This window comes from Strongylocentrotus purpuratus, unplaced genomic scaffold (genome assembly GCF_000002235.5).
Source record: "Strongylocentrotus purpuratus isolate Spur 01 unplaced genomic scaffold, Spur_5.0 spur5_scaffold_7, whole genome shotgun sequence".
In the NCBI taxonomy this organism is placed as follows: domain Eukaryota; kingdom Metazoa; phylum Echinodermata; class Echinoidea; order Camarodonta; family Strongylocentrotidae; genus Strongylocentrotus; species Strongylocentrotus purpuratus.
This window is the reverse complement of record NW_022145613.1, coordinates 17,161,391-17,182,034: the sequence shown is the minus strand read 5'-3', so window position 1 is coordinate 17,182,034 and position 20,644 is coordinate 17,161,391. Positions and strand designations below refer to the sequence as shown.

The 20,644-nt window shown below is 37.9% G+C and overlaps 1 protein-coding gene across 1 annotated transcript; it reads right to left on the bottom strand.

The window, feature by feature from the left end:
* Window positions 1–730: 730 nt before the first annotated feature.
* Window positions 731–19,291, bottom strand: LOC100892365 (ADP-ribosyl cyclase/cyclic ADP-ribose hydrolase 2-like). Its single transcript, XM_030974875.1, has 8 exons — window positions 19,062–19,291; window positions 11,208–11,391; window positions 10,683–10,815; window positions 8,346–8,588; window positions 5,285–5,361; window positions 3,852–3,953; window positions 3,096–3,188; window positions 731–1,930 (listed from the first exon to the last, which is right to left on the bottom strand). The coding sequence occupies exons 2-8, from the start codon at window positions 11,369–11,371 to the stop codon at window positions 1,768–1,770; spliced, it is 975 nt and encodes a 324-aa protein (XP_030830735.1). The 5' UTR covers window positions 11,372–11,391; window positions 19,062–19,291; the 3' UTR covers window positions 731–1,767.
* Window positions 19,292–20,644: the final 1,353 nt, after the last annotated feature.

Genomic DNA, 20,644 nt, shown 5'->3' with positions numbered 1-20,644 from the left:
TAACATTGTACGACAAAGACAAGCAAAATGTACATTATATCTATACAGACATTTATATCGTGGTGAAATTAACGTACTTATATTTTCTAGGACAAAATCGGTCCCCTTTATTTAGAGAACTTGAAAGACAAAGTTTCTGCAACATTCAATATGTTATTCCCGAATTCTTTTAAATTTGGGATCGGCCATAACGTCTAAAGTTAATTTTTGCATGACGTCATAAAAAATGAAGCAAGACTCACCATTTGGGGGTGTATGTTACTAATTAGTGACATAATGTAGCTATGCGGATACAGAGGCATACCTGCTCTATTCAAAATAGAATTGACTCTTGACACATGCTTATGCCACTGCTATACCAAGCGCTGATCAGTCATACGAAGTAAACAACAACAAAACAAAACAAAACAAAACAAAACAAAAATGACGAAGAGACAGCCCAGCTCATGACAAGCTTAATTTTGTTGAATAATTCTATCGTTGCCCCCTCTCCTCCCCCATTCTGCCTCAAAATCATCACTGAGCATAATTATACCTCGTGTTTTTATTTTTGCAATCGACAAAAATAAAGATTCTCGTAGAATCTAACAAAATTAGCCCTGCATTTGACAAATACTCCATAGAGAGTGTATGATGATACCAAAGTATGAAAATATATTATATGCAAAGAAAGATTATCAAACACGAACATTAGAAATAAACGAACAAAAAACACTGGGTAATCGAGATATTAGAAAATGGAATCCGTTGTATGCATAGCGGTGCTGGTAGTTTACGGATAATGTCATATTGCAGCAAGTTTTCGTATAAAATAAACAAAAAGGGAACTTTTGCTGGTTCAAACATCAATTCCATTGCATGATAAATAATTCAAAATGACCTGGAATGTTTAAGATTACCTAAAGACGAAATCCATGCTTACATTTCGCAAACTCAAGTAGAAATGGCTGATCCAGAGATCTAATTATGTTTTATTTTTATCGTCATTATTTCCACCGGAGTTTATTTTCCAGATGTAATGAGAACCGAATGTAATATTAATGACAGTAATAATCACCAATCTTGATTAAGTACCATAATCAAAAGTACCTTGAGTATCGTGTATACAATCGACGTTGTCTGTTTTGTTGTGACGAGGGTCATTAAATGGAAAATGAAGGGAAGGTGTAAAGATCCTCATTATAAACAAGATAAAATGGCGTTTGCATCATTTTTGTAGTTTGGAAACCTTGAAATGTGACCATCATCAAACAGCCATTAATTTGTTTGGTATGATGTCTTAAGTTATATCCTCTAAAAAGTTTTAGACAGAATACATTCAAGAAAAAGTTTGGTAAAGTTTACCCGAAAATAAATAAACTTTTACCCGACTTATTTAAGTGTGTAGAATTTAATTTTGATTAAAGGACGTTTGATTTAGTTTATTCTTAGAACTTTAAAGATAAGGAAATATGAATTCTCATACACTAATAAATGAAGAGGAATCATTTGATAACATCACCCTCTTATCAATGTTTGTGACCGATAGCAGATTAGCGAATTCTAATGTATATACTGTCTCTATAAATTTACACAAATCTCTATAAACTGTCATTTAAAACAAATACATGTAGAATTTAAAAAATAATGTCAGCGATTGTTCACATTTCGTAATTTCCCGTTCTTTTGTTTCCATTTCGTTAACAATCGCTAATTACTTTTAAACGTAATTTTCTGATTTTATTCGAAGCAAGCAAACTAGGATTTCGCGAAGAACCATCCCAATCTTTATAGGGTAGTAGATATTGTATTCCAACCACTGAGAGACATAGCGAAAACGACTTGAAGCAGTATAACCACTATTGATGCGGCCACTACCGGGTTACCTTTGGCGTATGGCCCACAGTATGGACTATCTGCAAACCGAGCACACTGGAGCCACATGATTTCCCTGGTAAAATACAAAACAAGAAACATTACAGAAAATTGTAAATAAGTGTGGTAGTAATTGGAAGTCTGTAAAACAAAAAAGAAGAAGTTATTGGAAAAAATAATGTAATGTGAGTGAGAGAAAGAGAGGGGGAGAGAGAGAGGGGAGGAGAGAGAGAGGGGGGAGAGAGAGTGAGTGAAATAAAAATGCATGCATACAACTAATCATTTCATTTTTTCAAATATTACTGCCTCTGTCGCAATACATTGTTAATACAATCGCGAGGACTTTCAAGAAATTTACTAATTTCAATACCATATATTGTTTATTCCATTGGAATCATGTTCAAATTACGTAATCATCATCAGTAATAGTAGGCCTATGGTGTTCGCACTTATCAATCGGTGGTGGGCTTATTGCAAGTGCTTGAGGCCGAGTTTCAGAAACTCCTTGCGATCATATTTAACAGACCGGCTTACTAACATATTAAAAAATGTGCATTATTATGCATGTTTTTTAAACAAAGATTCTTCTTGACAACCTGAAAGCTTGCCCAACGCCAGTAGCGGATCCATGGGGGGGGGGGGGAGGCCCCGGCCCCCGCCCCTGGGAAAAAACACGTTAATTTTATCTTTTTTTTATAGATGCCCCCCCCCCCCCTGGCGCTCAAGGGGAGGGGGGGGGAGGGTGTGATTTTTCAAATTTTCGAGGGCCCCCCAAAAAATGTGCTCACTACCCCCCTCCCCCACTGAGCGAGTTTTCGGCCGGCGCGATTTTCAAATTTTCGGGGGCAAAACAAAAAAATGGGCGTCACCCCTAAGAAATCCTGGATCCGCGCGTGCCTAACGCTTACCAGACAAAACAACAAGTGATGTATGCAGACTGGATTCCAACTATTGTAGTTTATTCACTAATAACAGGTTAATGAAATAACTCGTCACTAGGTCCCCATGAAAGAAACATCCATAAATTTGAATATGTTAGTAAACCGTTCTATTTACATTAGGACTTTTAGATTTACACGACGAGAACGTGGACCGCCACGTGTGACATCCTTTTAAGGGAATGTGACGTCCTTTTAGACACTGCCGGGCACGGCCCAGTGCCTAAACACAATGTCACACGCGGCAGTCCACGCTCTCGTCGTGTAAATCTAAAAGTCCCTACTTACAGGATCTTAACTTACTTAGGGTTCTCCTCACATGTCACATTCAAATTCATGTCCATTAAGAAATTCTGCAAGTACAAAACGCTTCCATTGGTGCACGTCTCTGCATACCTTGAAAGATAAAAATCAAAATCAAAAATTGAATAAATCCTGAATCTAATCTATAAACCCATATAAATATGAATGGTGCAGCTTCTTGTAAAATCGCTCATGTCCGTCACGCCGTGACGCTCCTGCAGGCCCTGTTTCATAAAACTTGTTATCAATAACAGGTTACAATAACTATTATAAGTTGCTGTAATTGTGGTATCTGTTTGGCGGAGAGCAAATTTGTCACGGACATTTGGCATTTGCTATTGATACAAAGTTTTATAAACCAGGCCCTGGCGCCCCAACTTTTTTTACCCCGGGAATCAGTCCCGCCACTCATCCTCTCCAAGCGCTATAGTTCTTCTAAGAAAGATAACCAACATTCTTTTTCAAGACTATACCAAACAGTCCTTTTCAGGACTACAAACCCTCAAGAAAGATTACCGAGAGTCCTTTTCAGGACTCCTCAATCCTCCCTCTCTCTCACATGGTGCACCCGCAAGCCTACTGTATAAAGATGATTTTGTCATTTAAATAGTATGTTCTTTCAAATTTGACACTCAGTTTTTCATTATCTCACAAAAAATTATTTTGTGTAGCGCCCTCTGCAACAGAACTCAACTATCCCTTTAAGTTCACTTTAGGCCAGAAAAAACAATACTAATTTCCTTAATTTGTTCTTACATTTCATTCGGAATCGGAAGAGTGAAGTTTGGGATGAGATAGATGGCGACATTTTTGACCACGTCCGGGTTGAGATTAGGTGCTTCTTCCGTGGCGAAGAAACTAAGAAATGACAAAACAACACAAATAAGCATAGGTATATTAGGTAAGGCTTATTCGACTTAAAGTCGCTTATCTCATCCTCTTAGCTTTGAAGATGGACAGACGAACACTACTACTTCCCCCTTTCATCCTTGGATAGCCCTGACACATGCTTGTACATGTATTTGGATTTTCAAAAAATCAAAAATTCCATTCGCCAGGTCGGGGGAGGGTGGGGGGGGGCGTATTTCCCCCAACCTTAAAACAATTGATGGGGAAATTACAACTGTCATTTCCTCGCAACTACATTTTTCATGCCAAAAAAACGCAAACTTTGTGCTTTAAAGGAGCTACACAAGAAAGTTCACTAACAACTCATAATTAGAACAAATTACATATGGATGGAAAGATTTTCTCTTGAAAAACACGAACAATTTGCTGAGAAATCATATAGATATAATGGAAAGGCGTAAAATGCAATTTTTCAAGACCCTCCTTAGACCCCCGAACGCCCCTAAACGTAAGTCAAACACACAAGCGTAGCGAGCTCTGAATTGTGACGTCACACACTGGACGAACAGCTCTGTGCCGTGTAGCAGTATGTAGCTAGCCAGCTGTGTCCCGTATGTGACGTCACAAATATTGAAAATCTGGGTCTCAAAACTAACATTTTTGAGAGTTGATTACTTCGAGCCCCAAACATATTTTGAAGAGAAGAGTTGTTGTATTTGATCGGCAAGGCTTCCCCTTCACAACGATATGAGTTTTGCATCAATTCAAAACACTTTTGATTCTTCGTGTGGCTACTTTAATGATTGGTTCGCAGAAAAGAACAATATCAATTTTAATGGCAAAATGCCACGGCTGTCTTTTCGTCGTGTGTGTGGTTAAAATTTACAATGCCCATGGTTGTTGGTTAAATTTTGATGAGATTATTTGACACACCAACTATCAAAAATGTCATCAAGGTGTTGCAATCGTCAAATGTATAGACACACAGATAGTGGTAGATCCGGAGGGTATGGTGGGGAGGGGGGCACGGGAAATAATAAAACAAGAATCATGGACTGATGACCCCTCCCCCCGCCCATTGCTCTGTTTGCTAGTCAAAGAACATTCGGACATGTGACTCTCACCACATCAGATAATCCTGGCTCTGCCACTGACAGACATGGGACTCTATGTTAGTGGTTCTCTAAAAAACTATAGGGACTTTTAGATTTACACGTCGACATAGTGGACTGCTACATGTGACGTAACACGTAGCAGTGCACTATGTCGACGTGCAAATCTAAAAGTCCCTTATCGCCGCTGTGGGGTTGAGGTAAACGAGTTACATGATATTTCCTTACCTATATTTGCTGAAAGCCCCGCCAGGTTTTTGCGCATTCAGAACAACATAGACGTCATCAACAGCTTGCGTTGCGAACTGTACCAGGAAAAAAACATTATCATCAGAGCGTTTACATTATATATGCATAATAATTGTATTTATTCAAATACAATGATTGTATTCATAATCAAATCACGCTATGCGAGTTAGAGTCCAACAATGCACTATGGCATACCTCGATGACTGAATAGTCCAAAATCACTTCCCGTGAACTCTAGAATTAAAGCGCACGTTATTATCAGCCTCAATGGGTGAATTATAATTATTTCAGTGTACGGCTATACCAGTGGGTTACGAATATATTCATACCAAGGTCTCATTCAATTTCTACAGCAAAAATATATGGAACTGTAGTATTGGGTCAGAAAAGGACTTTGGGCATTTCGATTCCTCATGGTTCTTACTCTTTCCCGACTGTTGTAACTTGTCATGTTTTCTCATTGTGTTCCATATTACAAACATTAACCTGTATTCTTCTCTAACATTTTTAACACTTTATATAAATGCTAATATAAGAGCATAATACAAAACTGATACTTTATTAGATTGTTTGCCACTTATACCAATTTAGAAATGTTTATATGAGAAACAGGAACATTAAATCCGCCATTATAATCAATCAAAACTGGAACACAATTATATCAAGTATATCTGAACGTCGTAGACGAGTGTTCAGAAAAAATAGTCTGGAGATGAGGAGATCATGGGTTCGAACTCCAGTACGATGTGCAAGTCGTTACGCAAAGTATTTTTTCATACGAAAATGGCTTGTCTCTATCATGTGGACCCGCTCGGGTGCAAACGTCAATGTAGTTTGTGGTAACAGGTCTAAATACACGATCGCAAAGACTTTCTAGTAATCATATCAAGGGCAATTTCAATACCCTATTTCTGGTATAGGTTTCATGTTCAGGTTTAAGAGGTCATTGTACTGTGTGCAGATTTCAAAACTTGAGGGAGAAGGCTTCTAAATGGCGCAGCGGATAAGTGAGCAGAGAGAACTTAGATATCATGAGACAAGAGGTTAGTAGGTTGTTAAAAAAAAATGGGTTATCATATGGGTTGAAACAAGGTTCGGTCAAAGCCTAGATACATTAATTGCATCGTTTTAAACAATGAAGCACTTTATAAGTACGAGGTATCATGTAACTTTTAAAAGGATTTAATATCAGTGGATTTGGCGCCTTATAGAAGTCTTATGTATTGGCACATTCACTCCATCAACCCTAACTTGGTACAAGGTAATTTTGCAAAACTTTTAAAAGACCCTGGTGCTCAGTCACCCGTGGCAGAATTATCATGAATATGGTATCATTGGACAGAAAACAGGTTACTTTTCATCATAAAATAGATTTCAAAGTTATATTAGTTATGACTTATTTAATTAGGAGCTATCAAAGTTGGGTACACTTTTTTGTATGCGCACTGTACACTCCAGGGGCAGATCCAGCCGGCGGCGAGGGAGGGGACAAAAAAAAGGTAGAAGTTAAATTAACGTTACCATCTTTTTAAAACCTATTTTGGGGGGCCATCGGGGGAGGGGGCCGGGCCCCCCTAGACCCGCACCTGGTACACTCTGCCTCTGACCATGGACCTAATACGGATGAACATTTGTCGTTTAGTTAACGAATTCATTGTGATTGTTTACGTCAATGTCGTCTCAATAACATTCGTATAATTGTCTTCACTTTGATCTCATGAGCGTCACCGCCAACAAGCCGGGACAGAATCAAGATAGTGATTTTACACATGTTAATCTACATGCGCACAAGATGGTAAATCGCTTAAATAATAGAAAATCGATGTGCAGTTCTGGTCTTTAATCGGAAATTGTTGTTCCGTGTTCTGTATTTTATTTTGAAAAACATGTTGGTATTACCAAATAGAGATTATATTTGGATTGGTTGTGATTTAAATTCCCTTTTCCCACAATTTCCTCATAATATTCCAAAGTTACAACGCACAGGGCTTATAATCATGGCCTTCTAAATGTTTTATAATGTCATGGGTGTGTGCGAAAATGTGCGAATCAGTAATAATACATTTCATATCTCACCAAAATCGTCTGCTTTTCAACTTTGCTGCTCCCCATTGGGGATGTTTTTATTGAATGCTACGGTCACAAAGGTTCGTACGAACGATAATTTCGTACGAATCTCCCTGTTTTTCCATTGTCTTCCCGAATTTCCATTGTCTGAAAATCGTTCGTACGGCGTTCGTAGCAGTTCGTAATGGCATTTGTGACCGAGGCATAAGACACACTCTTACAGAGCACACAATCCAAACAATACCCAAGAGAGAGAAACTGCTCCTTACGCAGTCGTTATTGTTAAAACAGCTGAATGTTCTCAATAAGATGCACGTAATCAGAAGGCGGTGACTATCATTGGATCAAAGAAAGAATCTCGTCGAATGTCCATCCGTAATAGGTCCATGCTCTGACGGATCCCGGTTCGAAACCGAGTTACGTCAAGGCGTATTATGTAATCATAACTGATTGATAATCAGTTATGTAATTTGTAAAAGTCCAATTGTACGCATGTACATTAGGCTCTAACACTTTGTGAAGGAAATAATCTGATTATATAATTGTTGCATCTGGATGTTGTATCTCAAGGTTACTCAAGAAATTGTTGATTATTTTTTATCTGTTATTAATTTTGAATTGAATTGAATTAAATTGAATTAAATAAAGCTGACAGCGTGCACAAAGCACAGCTGTAGACATACACTATAGCGTTTAAAAAAGAGCAAGGGTCGGTTGTGCCCGATATAAGTCCCGAGTGCCCAGACTCAACATCTTCGAGGCGCTGTTCCAGGAGGCTGTCTTGGAATTATTGGGACACTTTATGATTTAATGAGGGGGCTAGGGCCGGTTGTGCCCAATATAAGTCCCGAGTGCCCAGACTCAACATCTTCGAGGCGCTGTTCCGGAAGGCCGTCTTGGAATTTGGACCCTTTAGGGATTTAAAAGGGAGCAGGGGCCGGTTGTGCCCCCATAAAGCGCGGCGAAGACTCACCATATTGGATGCCTTAGCCCAGAATATCGCCTTGGTATTATTGGGACATGTTGCACCTTTCCCTTTAGGACAGACAGTGAAGTTGAGTCCGAGTCCTGTGTCATTACCGTCCGTAGCGCCACACCAGGATAGGTTACCGGCCATGTAACCCGGGAAGGTCTCCCCTATCACGTTGAAGTAAGGGGTGACCTGAGCAATGTCCTGTGGTACGTTGGTGCCCTTAACACCTGACCAAAACATCGTCTGTATAGAAAAGTATAGAAAACATAGTTCGATGATTATATATAGTGCAGTACTTGCATGAAATTTGATGATAATTGGAACAGCGTTGAGAGGAATACAATGGCCTTCAGTAACATATCGAATGTTTTCTGAACTATAAGGATATAAATGATAAGTGCCTCTTCAAACAACATCATCTACTATCATTTAAGTTTAAAGGGAACCAAAACCTTCATACTAAGTTACTTTTATTGTAAAGTTTAAAAGATTTGAATAAAATCAGTGAAAATTTGAACAAAATCGGGCAAGGAATAAGGAAGTTAGAGTGTGTGTGTGTGTGTGTGTGTGTGTATTGGGTTTTTACAGACGTGTATCAATCAGATATGATTATTTACGTCTGGGACCGACCTTTAAACGTCACCATCCGAAAGACGTGACTCAGTTTCGAACCTGCGTCCTCGGCTGAATCAGTTTGTAACTTCCGCTTTTTAGCTGGATTACAGGCGCACGCCACAACGCCTAGTTGTTAGAGCTTGTTGAAATGACTAGTCACTAGAGGGCGGTATTCAAATTGATGACATCATCTGTGGACAACTCTCCATGCCTTTTGTACATACAATTTCACTATTTTTTTCGTTTTCTTCGTATTTATTTGTGTTCTTGATCCGACTTCATAACATGTGAAGTAGAATATCATTTTGCATTCTATATCTTGCTTTCAGGGGAGTAGATTATCTCATCACAAGAAAGAAGGAAAAACATGAAATTTGATTACAGAGATTTGTTTTATCTTGTCCTCTTACCGAGGTGTTTTATTTCACATATTTCACATTTCATATATATTTACATCAACTTACATTTTAACATAATAAAAACAGACACAAGTTATTGAATAAATAATTATAACCTTAACATTTCTTGAACAATTTTTTTGCGTTTCGTCAATAAAAAACTTTGTTTATTTGCTATGTAATATTGTAGTTTTAATTTGAAATTAATGAACAGACTTTTACTATTGTACTCTCTACCATCACACACAGGCGCGTACGCAAGATTTTTTCAAGGGGGGGGGGGGGGGTTAACATTTTTAAATCGGGCCGAAAATTTCGCATCGACTAAGCCAGCCGCTAAGCGGGGGGGGGGGGGTAAGAGGACACTTTTTTAGGTCAGCCACGGGAATAATTTTTATTTTTTTATTATTTTTTTATTATTAAAAAAAAAAAAAAAAAAAAAAAAAAAAAAAAAAAAAAGGGGGGGTTTTTTTTTTTAGGGGGGGGGGGGGGGGGGGGGGGTTTATACACATAAAAATACCAAAGGGGGGGGTTAACCCCTCAAACACCCCCCCCCCCCCTGCGTACGCGCCTGATCACACATATTTAATAACAGAGATATATATCACTTCTTTCCAAGCAAGTAGGCCTAATACATGGATAGATCGAATTATAAAAGTGGGACAACTAAATTACACAGTTCCTTGTTGACTCTGTGTTTGAATATGGGACATGTGGTATGTACATGTACATGTAGATCATTTAATTCTCCTAGCCACAGATTCGAGATTTGTATTCACTCTTCCTTCCTTTGTTCCAATGACAGCCTTGTTTATGTTTCCTGTTCTATGCATGTCTAAATCCTTGCACACATTTATTCTGATCTAATCAAGTGAATTATAAAGTTTTAAAAGCCAATTGTTAGGTGAGTGCTACGAACGCATACGATAAGTTAGTTTTTAATAATTTTGTTTATCATATTATTTTTTTTATAAAGTGCTATCTTGGGGTGGACGCGGAAGTGGCACGTGCCAAATTCAGCACTTAAAGGGGGTGGGGGCTAAATAACGGAAAATAAGGACAATAAAATGAAATGGACAAGAGAAAGGGAAGGCACATCCGATCAGCTCCCCCCCCCCCCCTCTGTCGAAACCCAAGTGGCATATATACCCCAGTAGCAGTAATAGTAACTTAGTAGTACTCTAAGAATATGCCCCTTTGATGATAACCTTTTTCATTTGTTTATCAAATAGAATTAAGAATATTGTGCCTTCTGTTTTACAAAATCCTGGATCTGCCCCTGTTCATTTTCGGTAAGTATTTCTTAATTAGGCACGAAACTTACCGTGTTACGAACTGTTGTGGGCGGGACCATTTTGAAGAATTCATCATATGCGTTGTATGGGGTAGAACATGGATCCACATTGCGAATGCCTCCTAAAAACGACTCCACTGCTGCAAGACAGTTGACATTGCGACTATGAGAGAGAGTGGGGGATAAAGGGGTTGAGAGAGAGGGGAGAGGGTGAGGGGGTGGAGAGGGGGTGAGGAAGAGGGGGAGAGAGAGGGGGTAGAAAGGGGGAGAGAGAGGGGAGAGAGGGAGAGAGAGAGAGAGAGAGAGAGGGGAGGGAGGGGAGGGAGGGGAGGGAGGGATGGATGGGAGTGATGAGACAGAGTAAAGGTGGAAAGGAAAAGGTGAGAGAAAACAGGTGAGCTAGAGTAGTCTACATGTACATCTAAAATGATGCGAAGAGAAAGGTTTCACCTTATTAGTCCGATGGTTTCACGAAGAATTTCCAAATGAGATGAACATTACTATACCAAAACAAATTAAAGATGAGAAAAGGCTAGGAAGAAAATTTAAACTTACTAGGACGGGAGACATGGCTCCCCCAGGAGGCACTTCCGGTATTCCTCGCATCTACCGATCAAGATGTCAGTAATGTTGTGCGTGGTCCCTTGGCCTGGGTTGTTATAGGCAACGTTCACCGCTAGTATTGGTGACAAGTAGAGGAATATCGTGTAGATGCCCATTTCGAAGTTTTGATCCGTTCCTAAACATGAACGATTATAGTGAAGTTACTCATACATTTATAACATTTATAAACATTATATAATGCTATACCATGGATTTGGAAGGTAACACTCAACTTTCCACAAAATACAACACTACAGGAAGTTACAGTTGATATAATCCCTGATAATACAGTGGATACTAAAAACGGTAATATTATCACATTGTTGGGTATACAATTTATATTGCAGTGCAAAGTTATGTCTGTCACACCAGACATTATATCTTTCTATCGGCGGTTAAGATATTATGCGCAGGAGAGTATATATGAACGACAGAAAAAAACATTATACTCAACTTAAAACTTAAGAAGTGGAATAGAATATTAGAATGTTTAAATAGCAAATTACACATCATGCGTATTATGTACGTAAGACTTCCTATCATGAATGCCTCACAATATTCTTTGTTGTTGTTATTGTTTTTGTAAGACCTAGTTAGTCGTAATCAGATAAAAGTTGTTCAAGCTAAAACAGCATGAAATATAATGAACCGCGATCTCCAGCTACGGACAATACTCTTCCCATGTATGCAGTCATAGAAAAGAGGTCTGAGCTATTCGAGACTAGATTGCATCCCAATAAACAAAATCACGTGAAAATCACGTCAATATCAAGGTATCGACTTGAGGAGATTTACGTTCTTCAAACACCTGACATTTACGTAAATGTGTTAATACGTTTATTACTTTATTGCACTAGGTCACTTAAAGCACACGTACACTAAATCACGCAATTATTGTCACTGCAATATGACCATAATAATAACGTGATAGGAAACCGTGGTTTGTAAACCTAAACTCCCGTTTTGTTTAGTTATGAAATTACATCTTCATAAACGAAATTATCACATTCTTTAGAAGTTTTAGAATCGCGTCACAGAAACACGTGAAGCGTTAGTGCGGATAATTTTAGTTAAAATATATGCGTGAAATTCACGTGAATATTAAGAGGCTGACTTGAGATGAATCATGTTCTTCATTCACGTGAAATTTACGTCGAAGAGGAAATATGTTACTGTTACCCGCGTTAAACCCAATAATTACGCAAATATTACACAATAAAGGAACCAAAATAATGACGTTCTCATCCCGTTTCTGAACATCGTGTTTTTGATCTTCCATATAAATTACGTCCAGACGCGCCGAAAGCAGTTTGGGATTAGAGGGAGTGAGGGGGGGGGGTCGAAAGTGCAAACATCCTAGAAGAAAAAGCTACTTGCAACTGGTCCAGTTGATGAACCAGTTAACCCTGGAAATTGAAATGGGCTAAATGAGTCATTAGAACCATTTGGTAAAACTTCCAACTAGAATTGGTGTCAACTGGTGCAATGAAAATATGCTAACATTCAGTTATCAACTGGTGCAAATAGAAATATGCCAACAGTCACGGGATTATCACCACGGAACTTAAATGGTAACTGTGAAGCCATCAAGACACCCAAGAATAACTCATTGTTCACACCTAAAAAATCACAAATTCACACCTAAGATTAATAATCAGTTTGAGTCACGAGATCATTAACACGGAACTTTGATTTGATTTGATTTGATTTGATTTATTTATTTCTGTTTGATTTTCTTTTTCTTTTGCATTTTTACAAATATATAACAAACAAATATTGCAAATTTACACATGACAAAAGAATATATGTAGAATAAGTTAAGGCTGGGTGTAACTAATCGAGAACATCAAACAGGAGGGTTGACAAAATAAGCAAAGCTTGATAGTATGACTACCCTCAAAGGATACATAATAATACAAATATGGAGGAACAAAATATTGGTAAAAAGGGGGAAAAGACAGAAAAAAAGAAGAGAAAAGAAAGAGGGGATGCACATCAATATTCACAGACTTATGTGGTAGTTGGATTTCAAATTGATATATAACGATTTTAAATAAGAAAAGAAATGCAAATTTGAATACTGAGTGGCCAACTTGGGATACAATAGAATGAGAAGACTCTCAAGGTTCGGACAGTAAGAATGTGAAAGTAAGATCAGCCAGCTGGTTTTAAACCTGGGCCTGCGAGTCAGAGCCTTGAAATGTTTGTATAGAAGACAGTGTTTATTCGGTGCCAGGTAAAAATGTCAGAGGTAAAAATGTCAGAGGTAAAAATGTCAGAGGAAAAAATGTCAGAGGAAAAAATGTCAGAGGTAGAAATGTCAGAGGTAAAAATGTCAGAGGTAAAATTGTCAGAGGAAAAAAATGTCAGAGGTAAAAATGTCAGAGGTAAAAATGTCAGAGGTAAAAATGTCAGAGGAAAAAATGTCAGTCGTAAAAATGTCAGAGGTACAAGCAAAAAAATTAGCAAAGTATTTCGTACATGTCCTGAGGATAATACAATGTGGAAAATAGATTTTGAAATTTATTTTGTTGTGATCAGGCTTGCATATAATGAATGTCTAACATTTTTGATATTTTGATTTGGTTGATGTGTTAATGTTTGTGAAACGGACCGGTTTGGCCGGTCGGGCAGCCTGCAACATAGCCCGTGTAACGTTCCAGAGACGAACAAAGTCCAAAGTCCAAACGAAGAAATGAAAATTCTCGACAAAAGTCAAGTGTTAAAGTTAGTAGTGCATTTAGTACAAAATAGTTACATAATCCCGAGGAATCACGAAAAGTTACATATAAGGGCTGGGCGCCCCGAACTCTTCTAAAGCTTTAGCACCTCCTGGCGGCAAAGGAAGTGGAGTAAGAATAAGAAAATCAAGAAGTCGCTCCGAAAAGTAAAAAGTCGCTCTGAAAACTAAAAACCCGCTCCAAAAAGTAAAAGACTGTCTCGATTCAGAAGCTCATGTCATTTAAACCGAACCTCTGCAAAGCGCGCACTTCTCTAAAATGTGATGGTGCGGTTGGCATTTAAAGATAAAGTTGAGTTCTGGTCTTGCGATTGCATTGTGAAAGAAACGGTGTGGAAGCAATCAGAAAAGGTTGATCATCTAGCATAAACATGTAAGTATTGGTGTGTAGTGCAAGGTTTTGGAGTCATCAAAATGATAAAATCTTTGGCCCAGTCTTGGTAAAGTAACAAGCACTGTACACAGAAAGATATCGGGCCTCATTTTAAAGCTGTTACTTGTCATATCTGGGATATGAAGTCATTTGAAATAGATTTTCAAGGAATAACTTTTTTCTTTGATGTTCTTCCACACTTGCATAATAAGAATGATAACAAACGCTCACATATTATTGTTCACCTTTCCCCAGAACTCAACCATTACGTCTATGACTCAACCTTCTCTTTAATTGATGTAACGTGGGCGGCTTTCTGCTTTGTATCGGAGTAACAAAGCTGCTTATTGATTTTTCCCAGACTATTTTATACCGCAATAGTAATCGACAATATTTTATTGCAACGTGCGCACTTCGGGAATGTGATGGTGCGGTTAGCACTGATAACATGGCTTTCTGCTTTGTTTCAGCAGGGAGGTGAGACTTTAAAACTCACATGCCCTGGTTTCAGCATGGACCCTACTTTCAGAGTATCAAAATACCAAGCCCACAAGAAAGTGGAATTGTCGGAAATATGCATTTATTGGAAATTACATATAATAGTAGTCATTGCCACGCAGTTGAAATGTCCAACAATCTTCAAAAGTGAAGGAGAAGTGTGGGGGGGGGGGGGGAGGTTCATAGATATCTGATCCTATTTTGTGGGCTGTACTGACTTTTCTTTTTATTTAATGATTACACCATGGAGCGACAACTCAGCCTATAAAACATGGCCAAACTTCTCGATTTTAGAAATCTTTCCCCCCAGAAGTTTGCTCAGTGTACCAGTACCATTTGCTTATACAAAAGCATAATATACCGGTAAATAAATATTGAATAAGGCAGACTAATGGGACATGCATGGTTGCTACTCCGAGTTTCATGCCTTGCAAGCGATCATCAGACAATTGATAGCATTCGTCAAAGTACATGATTCCTCTACAACCTTGGTACAAATACGCTCAAAATAAGAGCTATACAATACATGTATATCCGTCCTCCATTTATTACCACAATTACTTTACTGGGGCCTACAGCCTTACAAGCTTGCTTTCATGTAGGTCCCATCATATTTCTCTTAGTTAAATCACAAATTCATATTGACCACTTATCTTTGTTATTATTATTTGTTATTAAAATAAAAACAATCTTGTACTTCATTTGAAATAAATGTATGTGTATGAGAAATATGAAAATAAATGAAATGAAATGAAAAATAAGACTACAATATCTGAATACAATGCAATAAGAATACTCATGAGTAATTCCAATTGTATTTTTATTAGTTAAGTCTTATTTTAGGGGTATTTGTACCAAGGTTGTAGGATAATCATGTACTTTTAAGAATGCTATCAGTTGCCTGATGACTGCTTGCAAGGCGCGAAACTCGGAGTAGAAACCATGTCCCATTAGTCTGCCTGCTCTGCCTGGGCATTAACCACTGTTCGGAAGGATATATAAAGCAAAGCATATATATATAAGAGGAAGGGGAGAGCAGCCGGGTCACCGTGCCCCAGAAGAAGAATACCCTCCTCCCTCCCCCCCCCCCCCCCCGTCTTCCTTCGGCAATAATCGGGCAAAAAATCACAATTTTGGGCCGAAAGGTAAATAAATTTAAACTGGGAAAGTGGAAAATAAAGCAGCGGTGAAATAACGACTGCAGAATATCCCTCGCTGTTCTTTTTCACACGGGTGTAATTATAACAAGCTTGTCACATGCTTTTGTTTTTATTGTATACCTCTAACATTTATACCTCTGACATTTTTACCTCTGACATTTTTACCTCTGACATTTTTACCTCTGACATTTTTTCCTCTGACATTTTTACCTCTGACATTTTTCCTCTGACATTTTTACCTCTGACGTTTTTTCCTCTGACATTTTTACCTCTGACATTTTCACCTCTGACATTTTTACCTCTGACATTTTTACCTCTGACATTTTTTCCTCTGACATTTTTACCTCAGACATTTTTACCTCTGACATTTTACCTCTGACATTTTTACCTCTGACATTTTTACACCGAGCCGTTTATTCAGTATCCCAAGTAGGCCACTCTTTATTCATACGTGTATTCATACCAGGTCATGGAAGGTTATAATCAACGTTTCAATAAATGGAAGCAAAAAAAGTAAACAGTACAGAAAATTGTCGAGTTTTGTAACGATGGGTAAACGAGGAGAATTTATTTTGTTGATGGATTTAAAGATAATGAGCAATAAGAAACTTTTTCACCGCTCTTTTAAAGGATAGCATTGTATTCATCGTTTTTATTTCAGGGGGTAGTGCATTCCAGGTATCAGGGCCAGAATGTCTAATTGAGTTTTGAGCTAAGGCTGTTTTGGCGTTAAATAGGTGATAGTCATTTGAATGCCTGGTTTGGTAGAAATGAAAATTAAAATTATGTTGGAATAAAATGACTAGTGATGGGGGAAGATTGCCGGATTTGAGCCGAAACATGAACACAGATTTTTGCATGAAGTGTATATCACTTATTTTTAGAGTTTTTAATGTGGCAAATAAAGGGTCAGTGTGGTCGCGATAACCTGCATCGGTACAAACTCGAATTGCTTTTTTCTGTAACAGTAATATACGATTAGTATTGCACTTATGAGTAGCCCATATGATATTGCAGTAAGAAATATATGGTAAAACCAGTGTATTATATAGCATACTAAGCACATGTGTTGGCAAAAAGTATTTTAGCTTAAATAATATACCAATATTGCGAGAAATAGGGGTAGAGATATAATTCACATGATCATTCCAGTTACATTTTTCATTTATATATACACCTAAGAATTTCGTTGATGACTTTTTTTCTATTGGAAGATTATCCACAAGCAGCTCAAAGTTATAAATATTGTGATTTCTTGAGTTTCTAAAGTGAATAAAATTGGTCTTCTTTAGGTTCAATGATAATATGTTGCTTTTGAACCATTTCGATAACTTAGGTAATTCAGTGTTCATGGTTGCGATCATCGAATTTAAATCGGAATGTGAATAAAATACATTTGTATCATCGGCAAATAATATATACTGTAGAATTGGTGAAACATTAGAAATATCGTTGACATATATCAAAAATAATAGTGGCCCAAGTATGGAGCCTTTCGGAACTCCACATTTAATAGATGATACGTTAGAAGAAACTGAATTGAATAAAGTATATTGTTTTCTTGATGACAAGTAATTTTCGAACCAATCAAGTGCTTTACCTCCTACACCGTAATGCTTTAATTTATACAATAATATAGTGTGATCAAGAGTATCAAATGCCTTGCCGAGATCCATGAATATGCCTATGACATGTTTATGATCAGCCAAGGCATCTGATACTCTATCGAACTTATGGCAACCTTGACTACCATTAAAAAAGGTGTTTTAAGACACCTAATAATTACTAATTTTTCAAACCTAAATATCACGGATTCACAGCTTAGATTAGTAATCAGTTTAAGCCACGTGATCATCACCAAAGAAAGTTATGGTGACTTTAAAACCATTTAAAAAGGTGTTTTCAGACACCTAAGAATTACTAATTTTTTACACCTGGAAATTACGGATGCCCAGCTTATATTAATAATCCGTTTGAGTCACGTGATCATCACCGCGGAACTTAAAGCAACCTTGAAACCATTTAAAAAGGTGTTTTAAGACACATAAGAATTACTAATTTTTCACACCTGGGAATCACGGATGCCCAGCTTAGATTACTAATCCGTTTGAGTCACGAGATCAATACCGCGGAAATTATGGCAACCTTGACTACCATTTAAAAAGGTGTTTTTTAAGACACCTAATAATTACTAATTTTTCACACCTAAATATCACGGATTCACAGCTTAGATTAGTAATCAGCTTGAGCCACGTGATCATAACCAAGAAAGTTATGGTAACTTCGAAACCATCTAAAGAGGTGTGTAAGACACCTCAAAATTACTAATTTAATATAACCAGAGGTTCACGGACAGAACAATAAGACGATTAGCCGGTGAAAGTAACGTGATTATTTTGGATAACCTGTGAAACCAATCGATAAAGGTGCTTAAAAGACCAGATAATTACTTATTTATCACCACCATCGGTTAACGGACAAAAAACTCGTTGCTTGGTCAAGTGGTTATTTGGTCATAAACACTTGATTTACAGAGGTAAGTGGAATCACGTTACTCCAGTCGCGTGATAAATTGGTGGTTTTTAGGTGCGATGAAAACGTGAACAGGAGTACCTTTTTAACAAAAATGAAAGGCACGTGTCGATCACGTTTAAATCTTGTTCAAAAGGCACCATACTTTAAAATCACTTAAAATACACTCCCCAAAAGGGTTAATTTTTAGTATTCTGTTTATTGGGATGGGTCAATCTCAAAGTAAACTTCGCCTGACTCAATACCACTAAACTCTAGAGTTTAGTGCTCAATACAATGTATTCTGTTAACTGTGGCAGGGTTTATACTAGCGGACTAATGCCATTCCTGTTCAGAGGTACACCAGAGTGCCTAGTTGTTCAAAGCAGTGTGTAATATCGTCGCTTATTTGTCATTTTATAAAGGAAGTCACGCGGGCAAAGATAATCAGCCTATTATTGCCTGTATAAGTAGTTCACAAATAATGGAAACCTACGTTGATACGGTTATGTACTTGTACTTACAACTGAGTGAAGATCAAGCACTGTGAATTTAACAAAATACTGTCACTCCTGCCTCAAAACCCCTGGTCTGTGAACAGGTATCCAGTGTTTAGAAGTCCAGTTGGGACTTGCATCCAACCAATAATGAATTCAAAGTTGAAATCCGCGGCTATATACTAGTATGTCCGTGGTGAATGTATATAGAGTGAACTATATAATCTTCGTTCTGCGGGAGCTCTTCATTAGATATGCCTGGGTAATTTAGTCTCATTTCACAACGCCCCCTATCGTCAGAGCATGGTCAGATTCAGCAGCCTAACATGTTAGCCTATGGACGTTTTTTTTTTTAAATCGTTAAAAATTCATTTTTTGTTTAAACGAAAAGCACATCCACCCCGACGTACGTTATCACTAGCTCTTTCATTGGAGCCCTCATGTCTCATTGACTTTTGAAAGTTCACCCACCGTAATTTTTCAAAATAGGTTGCAAGCTCGTCATTGCCTATAATACACATGTGAAACAAGTCTAACTTTGGACTCAGTTTACCAAGCGATTTGAAGATTATAGGTCGAGCACACGAAACATAAAAAACATGAATTATCATAGATCACTTCTGCCTAGTTCGTTTTGTCCATTTCATCCAACCCCCCACCGTAATTTTTCCATTTAGTAAAAGCAAACATTTTGCCGAGTTTAGCAAAAACATGAATATTCATGAACGGTCAGACAATACAGCCTTTTAGTACGTAACGTATAGTGAATGGGAATGTGCGATGATCCGTGTAGGAGGTAGAGGTCAGTGGTTTGTGCTGGCAATGTTCACGCGAGTGAAAATGAGACAATCGGAGCAATATGCATGGGTAATGTTGGTTTGTTAGTTCAGTCTAGCTTAGTGTTTCCTTATTAGAGAGAGAGAGAGAGAGCGCGCGAGAGAGAGAGAGAGAGAGAGGAAGAGAGAGCTAATGGGTGAGCGGCAGAGAAAGAAAGAGAGAGATAGATAGAAGAGAGAGTGAGAGAGAGAGAGAGAGAGAGAGAGAAAGAGAGAGAGAAAGAGAGGGAGAGAGAGAGGGAGAGAGAGAGAGATAGAAAGAATCGAGAGGGAAAGGGAGAGACAGACAGAGGGAGAGATAGAGGGAGAGAGAGGAGGGGAAGGGAAGGGGGTGGGACGACTGAGACGGCGGGGGAAGGTTAGATAATAACATTTATGTTAGGAAAATATTTTGAGTATTTGAAGTACACAAGGAATTGAGTAATTGGTCATACTCCACAATGGCAACACACATCGAAACCATGCAAATTGCCATAAGGAGACTTTCCATATCGAACTTTCTACAGTTTCAAGGTTAATGAGATTTATCATATTGCAACATGAATATGAAATAGCTTTACAATAACTGTCGTATTATCGTAAATTACACTTATGTATTAAAGGTAATGCAAAGTTTTGGGAAATTATGAAAATTGGATAGATAGTAATTCTCTATAATTTTAATATATTTGGATGCCCCTGTGGATGAAATATAAGTACTACAAAGTTTAGCCCCTAAACACTTCTGCTTTCGAGAAATAAAATAATAAAAAATTAAATTATTTCAAACAGCGC